At 41.6% G+C, this 10587-nt stretch overlaps 1 protein-coding gene across 1 annotated transcript in view; it reads left to right on the plus strand.

The window, feature by feature from the left end:
* Nucleotides 1-5283, plus strand: part of BRWD3 (bromodomain and WD repeat domain containing 3) — a 69226-nt gene extending 63943 nt beyond the window's left edge. Inside the window, exons 37-39 of the mRNA XM_083484593.1 lie at nt 59-153; nt 1016-1171; nt 3623-5283. Coding sequence (XP_083340719.1) covers nt 59-153; nt 1016-1171; nt 3623-4389 — 1018 coding nt within the window. The 3' untranslated portion in view covers nt 4390-5283. The remainder of the gene's footprint in view (nt 1-58; nt 154-1015; nt 1172-3622) is intronic.
* The last annotated feature ends 5304 nt before the right edge of the window (nt 5284-10587 follow it).

Here is a 10587-nt window from a genome sequence, read left to right on the forward strand (position 1 = left end):
GACTTCACAGAGGCCATTGTTAAGAATAATCCATTGCTGTTTTTTGTCATGCTTATAGCCCCAAAGGAAAACAAAAGCAACCGATGCAGCCTAAAACAAACCTGAATACCTCACTGCCTTTAACTAGGACTAATTCTTCAGTTTCATCTCATGGTAAGTGAACTTGGAAGCAATAACCTTTCATTGCCTTTTCCGCTTCTGCACTCCATTTTCCCACCTTGCTTTCACTATAAGGACCCTTTGCTTTTGCCTGCACCGGTTGAGTCCCAGGGGCCTAGGCAAACAGAGAGGATACACCATCCTACCCATACCCTCTAATTGATCTCGATATCACCAAGGAAAGTGTTCTGCCCTTTATGTTCCTTTGACCCCCCCCCCATTATACTGCATACCTTGCCCTTTGCCACAGAGTGCCAGATCTCTTCTCCAGTCTGTTCTGCCCCCAGCACCCTCAGGAATGTTCATAGTTTGCCTACATGCAAAAATGTGTAGATGAAACAGCACGTATCAAGTTACAGTATCTGTTACTGCCCATTTCTGTCCAACTGCCATCTTTGCTTCTTTCATTCCAAATGTATGTGATCCCCCCACTAAGGGATTTGGAAATTGTATATTTATGTTTGTAAATTCATGCATATGACTATTGGCCTTGCTGTCTAGGGGTGATGAGAGTCAAACACATTCTGAAGAGTCACGAGTTTCCTACCCCTACATTAGAGAAATATGTTAGTGTGCCAGAAGCCTCTCCTAAGTCAGTAATCGACTACCACCAGGTAAACGCCTGGTGTCTTAAGGAATCCGTCTTCTGTGACCTCCAATTATTTGTATGATTGTTAACATTGCACTAAGCAGTGCAGTCATAACTGAAATAAATTTCACTGAATGCACTCATCAAGGATTTGAGGCCTACACACTCACATGCCACTAAAGCAAATGAATGCAATGCTTCTACTTTCAAATTCATTAACATTTTCCATCCATTGCGAAACTTGTGACATCATGTTTAAATTTTCAGATACTACTGAGGAACCACCTGGCTCTGCTGTTGCTGCTGAAGAGATGGACAGTCATCCTTCTTCATCTGGCTCAAACACCCAAAATCATAGCGGAAATGATGCTGAACCAGGGAAAAATAGGCTAGTTAGAAATAAATCCACACCAGCTCCACAAGGTGAGAAGTTGGAGGAATAAAGATTCCCTCTCTATATATCTTTCCCTCTCCCTCCCCCCCCCCTCTTTTGGGTGTGTGTGTGTGTGTCTAGGTCAGAGGTTTTCAACCTTTTTGGGTCCACAGCTCCCTTGATGAGCTACATTATTTCTGTGGGGCCCAGTTATGTCACCCCTTGCCTGCAGAGCTGACAGCTCCTCACCCCTGCCTTGTGGAGGGTTCCCTCAACCTCCTCTCTTCTCTCTTCTCCTTGGAACTCCTATGGGCAGTCATAGCTGCCGCCTCTTGTCTCTGAGCTTCCCAATCCCACTCCCAAGAGAGGTACCTCCTCCCACTGCCTCACAGGGGCAGGACCACCTGGCCAGCCCCAGAGGCACCATTCACCTGGGGAGCTTGTAGTTAGGGCTGCTGAGAAAAACAGTTGTGCAAACCTTTGGGAAGCAAGGATGTGAGAGGGCATCAGAAGAGGAAGGGAAGGAAAGAAAAGAGGGACAGAGGCCACTGTTGCCTGTGGCACCTCTGACAATCAAGTGACACAACCATGGCACACTGGTTGAAATTCTGATTCTTGTGTTTTGTGAAGCAAATGTACTGTTAGATTGTGCACCAGATCACCCTGTGTGTCTCCCTTCTCTAGTCACAGGGCAACAATGTGGCAGAGTTCTCTCTGGGAGGGAACGCATTCCTAATAGGCCAGCTCCCAAAGTGTGGTATTTTTAACATAAATACAGTGGTGGTTGTGCTTAATGGGACTGCTTGGGTAGAAGGCAGGGAAGCCAGCAGCAGGTGGAGCCAGAGCCTATAACAAGTTGTCTCAGTTAATTATAGTTGTCTCCATCCTCCTCTCTGCTGAGTTCTACAAGGCAATGCTGAGATAAAGGAGAAGAGGCTCACAGCCAGGGTCAACGTTGTCTGATGGTTGTAAAGTAGGCAGGCAGGCAGGTGGGGGCTAGTTCAGGGTAGTGGGTCGGTTCCCTGCTCACTCTAATAAACCATTAGAAAGGTTCATGGTGTTCTGTAACAGCTATGCAATTTTGAGCTTTTTTATTTTAATCCTCTCTTTGCAGAGATGTCATTTTCCTGGCTTCCACAAACTATTTAGCTAGCACACATGTTTCTGGGTGTGGTGAAGGGTGGGAAGCCCAATAGAAGCTTCTCACACCCCCTTCACTGCCCAACAATAGCCCTGCAGTACTACTAGTAGTTGCTGCCACCACCCTTCCACTTACTTCGACAGTCCAGATGGGAGGGGATCCGGGATGCACTAAAGCAATTACTTTGCAGACTTTCCTTATGAGTTGCTCTGAGTCTAAAGGCAGCCCTTACACTCTCGTGAGTCTCTCCCAGACCTCAGAAGCGTAGGCTGGCTACTTACAACTCCAGTCCTAAACATCAAGTGGCATGAATTTCAAGAATCTAGGCACATGGGGATCCTGAAACCCTGAGGTTTGGCAATCACACACTTTGGGGGTCAAATTATAAAAGTTTCTTATGAATAAATGATAGAGGAAATGCAAGCAGAAGGTCAAACAGAATACAAATTAGGCCAGAGTACTGTGGCTTTCAAACTAAACTAATCCTAGCCTAGCTACTACAATACAATACAATACAATACAATACAATACAATACAATACAATACAATACAATACAATTTTACTTAAAAATATATCTTCATAGCAAGTCCAGCCAAATCCCTGACAGTGGAGGGAACAAGCTGCAAGTGAAACTAAGCCTCTGTCCCCTCTCCTGGGCAAGTGACCCCTGACTCCTTCTGACCAATAAGCTTCAGAGTCAGTCAAGTACCCCTTTTGCATCTGAAGAGGACTGGCAGGAGGAGATACCTGACAGACTGGCTTAGGGAAATGGTGGGCAGTTCCAGGGTCCATTGGATAGGTGTCATGTAGCAAACTTATGTTTAGTTATTGGTTACAAAATGAAGGCCTTCAGGGAATGTAGGCCAGGCATAATCAAGGATAAAAAGGAGGAGAAGCAGGAGGTTGTTCTTTGTAACTCACTTTGAGTCCCTGTCGGGGGGAAAGATGGGGTGTAAATAAATTTGTTGTTGTTGTTTTGTTGTTGTTGCTGCAACTGTGGCTCAGAGGCATCCCTAGCATTGCAATATCCCTGTGATCATGTTGGGTGGTGGGCTCAGCCTTGCAGAGGCCCAGTACCAATCTCATGGGTAGGCGTCTGCCTCTTGATTCAGCAATGCTCTTAATCATGTATTTCTTTAAAAACCAACTCTGCTTCAGTTTAAAATTGCTTGCCTTTGAGCAGGTGTCATGAACAATCCACTTTCATCTTGGTAGGCAGAGAACTTTTGAAACAAGACTGCTTGTTCTATGAGTAAATTTCTTCCAGGCTGGAAAAAAAATATTTTGTTTTCTCCAGGAAACTGAGATCTAGCTCTGTAGCAGCAGCATTGACAAATACATTTGTTTGAATTTCTGTAGATCAGCCTTCTGATAAGCCCCTGACAAATGGTGATGGGAGAGAGCCCCGAGCAACAGTCAAGCGGAAGCTCTCAAGTGCATCAGAAGAGGATGAACCCATTGGTGAAAAGAAGAAGAGAGAAGAAAAAGAAAAGCCAGGTTTATCCTCCTCAGAAAGTGGAGATTCACGATCAAGCTCAAGTTCTGAAAGCGGATGTGGCTCTGATTCTGACTCTGAATCAAGCTCTAGAACAGATCAGGACTACATAGATGGAGACCATGACTACAGCAAATCTGTGCAAGTGAAACCGAAAAGAAAAATCCGAAGGAACATCTCCAGTGGGCAGAGAAATTGGCAGGGTAGAGGGACAGGAAAGAGAGGGAGATGGGGCCGGTGGGGTAGGTGGAGCAGAGGGGGGCGAGGCAGCCGGAGGGGAAGAGGCTGTAGCAGAGGAAGAAGAGGAGGCAGGGGAGGAAGAAGAGGGAGAGGGAGAGGAGCCTCCAGAGGAGCCTCCAGAGCCAAGCGCCCACGAATTGCCGATGATGAATTTGAGAATCTTTTGGGGGGACGCTTCAGTGAGAACACATTTGGTGGGCGGTTCAGCAGGCCGCCTCGGATTAAAACTAGGAATGAGGGCAGGCGAACCGTTTTATATAATGACGATTCAGACAATGACACTTTTGTGCACACTGAGGATCCTCTGAACCTTGGTACTTCCAGGTCAGGCAGGGTGCGGAAAATGACAGAAAAGGCCAGGGTCAGCCATCTCATGGGATGGAATTATTGACAAATGGGAAACTGGAAGTGAACAATGGTGTTTTGACGATCTAAGGCCTTCACTGCAGGGATTTTTGCCAGAAAATCTACAACGCAAATTGTGTGGGGACTCTGCTCACATTTTTCTGTGGTGCTTTTTCCATTTTGCCCATATGTATGTTCAAAGACTTCTGATTGCCACATGTTCTTGGCCAAAAGAAGCCTTGCCCATTCATTCTATATCTGCAGAAATACTTTCCCACACTACACTTTGAGGTTGTCATAGGAGGACAGTGGCAATGGAATCATGATTTTGATGTCTCCCCTTGTTTTTCTTTTTTGGTTTTGTGTGTTTTGTGCATTATAGAAACAGCACCTTCTTACAGAGATTTTGAATTGTCTGCCATGAATTCCTTACATTCAGTAATAACTTTTGCACAATTCACCAATCTTAAAGGCAGCTATAAAATGTTTACAGTTTCTCTATTGTGCACAGAATATGAATAATTTCAATCTTTCCAAGCCAAACTTTCATGAAGTATGTTCATACTTGGGTATCTCGGTATGCTTTTCTCATTGGTTCTTAATTCATGTTTTGAAAATGAGAGGGAGAAAGAGGGGTGGGTGGGGCTTGGTGCCTTGTAAATACGTAGCAGACTTTTGACATGCATTAACAGATGCATGCATTAATAATAATATACAATGAGATACTTGAGAACTATGAATATCTAGACACACAGGTGCCAAATGCAAAAGTTAACTTGCTTCTATATTCATTCTGATACCCTCATATTGCTATAGCATTAATTGAGACTGCCAATAAGGTGTTAACATCATCATTGATATTTTCTCTCCTTCGCAGCCACTGTTTTTCTAGTAGCTTAGCTGCCTCTGGACTTGCAAATAATAGAAACATTAGAATTCATTTCCTTTTCTTCATTTATGGGGTTGCTGTAGGTTGTGTGGCATTAGCACAGTCCGTCATTAAACGACAAAATAGCCATTTGTCAGGTTTCAACCTGACAATCATACTCACGATGCTTTACATGCTTTAATTTTATTCTTTCAACTACAACATAACTTTTTTATGCTATAGTAACTTTGCCGACTCACTTAGTATGGACAACCATCTCAATCTTCCCCGGGGCGGGGAATCATAACACCCTTGATTAAGAGATTGCTAATTGGCAAAGGAGCTCCAGGCTTCTGAGCTCCTCCCCTCTCCCTCCCCCCAGCTTCCCCATTCACTTTGGTGGAAGGGCATGATTGGCTCACTTTTATTTTTGTTTGTGCGTGCTAATCAGCTCCTTCTGTTGAAGTGGACACAGCCCCACAAATGCAGAACACCTGTGTGTGAATTTTGGCATGTATGGATTTCTCATTGGGTGTGGTGCCATCTGGTTTGATACTGAGAAATAATTTGCACAGGGCTCTTCTTGTAACAGTGTTGAACAGTGCATCAGTGTAATGGGAATCTAGGCTTGGGGAACCATGTTTGTCCCTCATCACTGTAGCAAGTGAATTTCAGAAATGTGCTTTCCCCCTTCTCTTGAATAAGAGTTTCATTTTTCTGTTTTGTGTAATTCATCATCCCAGAGATAGAGCATATGAAAGAGAAACAGAAAGCCAAATAAAATAATGAGTGAAATTTCATACATTATTTCTATCTAGCCTGCAAGCAATTATTTTGCTAGGCACACATGGTCAGTAACATTGCTGGATCTCCACAGAATTACAGTGTAATTATTTATATATAACATGTGTAAGAAAATACATATATACACATGCATACAAAAGTGGCTGTGGATCATCTACCATAAAAAATAGATTTTAAAAACAGTCAAATGGGAAGGCATTTGCCAGTTAGGGCAAAAATAGAAGAATTATGTTATTGAGTTATGTGATATAGAAACCAAGCGTTTATTTATATACACACTGGATACAAATCCAGGAGTCAGGTATGGCACACAGTTGTCCTGATTCAGATCCTTTCTGCCCATGAAAGCCTGGAAGTGTTCCTGGAGCATCCTTTAATACAAGAGCTCCATGTTTGCTTCTGAGAGTGTGCAGGCTGTGCCTCAGGATGTGCAAGTATAGAATCTTTTTGTTCAGTGTAGTATTTCAGATCTACGAGACAGGTGTGTGCTTAAAAGGAAACCTCAAGCATATCTCCTGCTATACTATATAGACCGGCTATACTGTCACCATGGTTGCTTGTAACCACAATGGGGACAAATAGTGTTATTTTAAAGAACTGAAATCCTGCCCCCAGAGAAGGTATTCACTTGTTTACAGGTATTTACTGTGGAGACCTATGCCCTAAGGAGCGGTGTGTGCTTCTTTGAAACAACAATTGCAATTTGGGAGAAATGCCTTCAGTGTTCTCTTTTATTTAGGACTAATCATGTACTGTGAAGATGATAGGAAAGCAAGAATACTTTTCTAGGATGAAAGTATTTTTAGGATATGTGTTCATTACTAGGTATACTAGGAAACTAGGCTACAATGGCGCTGCAACAACAGAACACCCATTCTAAAGGAAATGGAGGTTTCTTGTGCATGTGAGGAATAACCTGGTGGTGTTTTATTCAGTTTGGTGGTTGGGATAGTTATCAAGTGAGGATTCCTTACTGTACCCATTCATCTGTTGTTCGAGGATATCAATCAGGTGATGTGGGCCACCCTGAAACACAATTAATTTGGACAGGGTTTACTTTCCAAAGTTAAAATTGTATAGGACTCTGTAGCAATATTGGCTTGGAAATAACAAAATTGGACCCATTCTTCAGTAGACAGCTCTCAGGACCTCTCTGATTTGGACTGCCAAGGCCCTACTTCATTCTACCCCATTCTTATCTTCCTTGCACCTTTTCCTGCTCCTTTCAGGTGTTGCTGGTTCCTTTGTACCACTTGCCCTGTGGATGCTCCACATGTTCAATTTCTGGACATCAACCCACTAGGCTGTTGGCAGCCTCAGTGAGGATCAGATGCACTCAATTGAAGTTAGCTTCTTGGAGATGGGGAGGCTTGGCCTTCCCCATGATTTGTGTAACGCCACAAAAGAACTTTCACTGTAAAGGCTTGGGATTTGAAAAATCCAGAGAATGCCATACTAAATCAGTGTAATGGTCTGTCTACAATTCTGTTTCAGGAACAAAATTGTAGAAATTTAGTGAACAAAACCTCAAATCACCCCTTCTTAATTTTGTTTGTTTCTTACTGTGCAAGCCTTAGGATCTTCTGTGAACTCATTATGTGTCTTGGTGTTGCTCCCAGTTATTCTAACTGGCAATAACTGAATATCTTCATTGTATTTATGCCAAATTATGCTCACCAATAAACCTCCCAAAGGAACAGTATTTAGAAAGGAAATGGTGCTGGATTCTACTGAACAGCTGAGCAGAATTGCTTTAAGGGATTCTGCAAGGAGGCCAAAGCTGTATCCTATAAATTGGCCATTCAAATTCAAAACTAGATTATGTTTCACTGCAGAAAACTTTGTTGCAGTGAAACACAATTGTTCCATTTTATCTGAATTGCCCATCATGTCTGACTGTAGGCTGTTGAGAGCTTGCCTGAGGCTGCCTTCACAATTTGCCACATGCATTTTGGAAGTGGTATTCTAAACAGAACAGTAACCAATCATCTTTAGCAATAACCAGCATGGTATATGTGGCAGAACACCTATTTTCACAGATTTCAGGTTCAACCTCCCTGCTTTAAGATGAGTTAGAACTTTGGATTTTTACATAAGATATATGAAACCTTTCTGTTCCAGTCAAGAGCAATACTGAAATCTTTTATCTGAAATGCATTTAATGCTTTCCTGAACTTTTGAAGTTTGGGCAACATCTTAAATGGTTATATCAACTGAATTTTAAGTCTCTCATCTGCCATCAAGAAGCAAAGGATTTGTGAGGTATTTTTTTGCATTCTATCAGTTTCTAGTTTCAATTTGTTTGTTAGTAATGGGAACAAAAGGTAACAGGACTTCAGAAGTAAAGTAAGAAAAGTAATAGGACTTCAAGTTCCCACATACCACCTTGACTTCTTGTTCAAGTAAACCTATTCCTTCTCATGTAATCTTTAAATTCTAAAATAGCAATACCCTGCCCCCCCGCCCCCGATCAAAGCCTAAGGTGTTATTGCATTTTGTTTTCCCTACCATATGTTGCTTCTGTTGTTTGGCAGCCTTGGAAACCCTTGGTTGCAGAATATTTCTTAGCATTAAGCCAAACCATACAAAGCTGTTGGTCATGGCTAAGGTTAAGCTGAGTAATTTATCTTCACCTAACACAGCTGATCGTGTATTGGCACAAAGCAGGATAAACTAGATTTAGTCTAAGAACATTTCACCAACATTAACTTACACACTGAACGCAAGCAGTTCTCTGTATTGCAAAGTTAGTGTACTGGTTTCATAATATATGCTACAAAATATAATAACTTTTCTATTTGTAAGAACAATTAAATATTTATGGGCAGAATGCACTGTTCAACACCTAAGGGTGCTCTATTAGAAATCTCTTAGGTGTTTTCATTATGTTCTTTAAAATGATGTATTCTAAATGACTACATTTACAAGGAATCTCTCCCCCCCCCCAATATTACTACCGTATATCAGATGTTTACATTTTTTAAAGAATTTCACAATGGTGATTCTCAATCTGCAATGTTGCTAGCGTTTTTTTAAAGACCCTTCAAACACAGAACAACACTTTGACATGTATAGCTCAGTATATCAGACATTGGCCCACAACAAAATACATGTGTTACAGATCCCTGCATGTTTCTCAGCTCTTGTGCAAGCCTATTAAAATGAACAGGAAGTGCTCATAAGGTTTGCCTTGCACACCCTCTTTATTTTAAATGAGCAAGCGCAGAAAAGTTCTCTGCTGGATTGTGCTCTTATTTTCCAGCAGAATCGCTGTCACAGCCTTAACCTATAGTATTATATCAGATGGTGCTTTATGAATACATGTATATGCATGGATGTGGGTATGTAATTAGCAGACTGTGTTTTTAAACAAAATGGGTACTTTATAATAATCCTGCTGCATACCCGCCATACCATTTTGGCATTCTCCATCCAAATATTTAAAGTATACACTAAGAATAGTAGGCCTCAGTCTTTATAAGATTGTACTTCATGCCCTCCTTATTTCCCCTCCCTCCTTCCCCAAGGTGGTGTGCAAGAGAGTAGGAGTGCTTGAAATGTGGCTGTCAGTGTTTGATTATAGTATATGTCTGTTCCTCCCCCCCAGACACACACACACACACACACTCTTACACCTGTAGTCTTAACCTTTGCCAGGCTGATCGGCAAGCTCATGCCAAGACTTCTTTCTTTTTCTTTTTTAACAATTAAGTGGTATTCAGAAGGCTTGTTTCTATTTCCAAGGCAGATATATATGTGTGTGTGTGTGTGTGTGTGTGTGTGTGTTTGTGTTTCTGGCCTATTTTGCCTTTTCGTTAAAGCTTCACAGCAGGTTTTGTTGAGGAATATTACTCTTTACAACTGAGCTTCAGACACATGGAATCTTAGTGTCATCTAAAAGCTCTTAATGCCTGTATATTGTGTTCTTGACAGTGTAAAGTACTTCACAGTTAACACCCCTGCAGAAAAAAGGTGCACACAAATTGGTTTAAACTAATACTGTTTTGCTTTCATCTTGTTTTCAGAGGGTGCTCTATGTTCATATCTCTACATCTGCTATCTCAGGTCCCTTTAAAATGAAATGCTTCAGGGATTTTTGATGCCACTTGACGTTGGCAGACCAAATGTAATATTTATATGCAACAAGCTATTAGTTTTTTGTATTGTAAAAAAAATATGTAAATTTGTAAAGATTTTTTTTCTTAGGGGTTTTTTTGGGGGGGAGCAGGGAGGGGAAAGGAAGTCACTTAATGTAATTTAGGATGTTTCATTTTTCCAGCTGTGGGATTATCTCAATAAAAAACCCCACTCATTCTATGATTTTTGATTATTATTTTTTGGTGTTTTATTGTATATACAGAATAAATGTATTGATGGAAAATTATATCAAGTTCTTTAAAACAACAACCACCCTAAACTAGGGTGTTAGCCTAATCGGCTGCTTCCAACCTCCTTGGTGAGCAAGAGAAGGAGGTTTGGTTATAATGGTGAAACAATGAAAAGAGGATGCACAAGTTCAAGAGGTGCTGCTAGTTTCTGCATCTTGCAAAGTGTGTATAGCTGTTCTCTTGT

The sequence above is a fragment of the Podarcis liolepis genome, assembly GCF_965112155.1.
Source record: "Podarcis liolepis genome assembly, chromosome: Z".
Classification (NCBI taxonomy): Eukaryota; Metazoa; Chordata; class Lepidosauria; order Squamata; family Lacertidae; genus Podarcis; species Podarcis liolepis.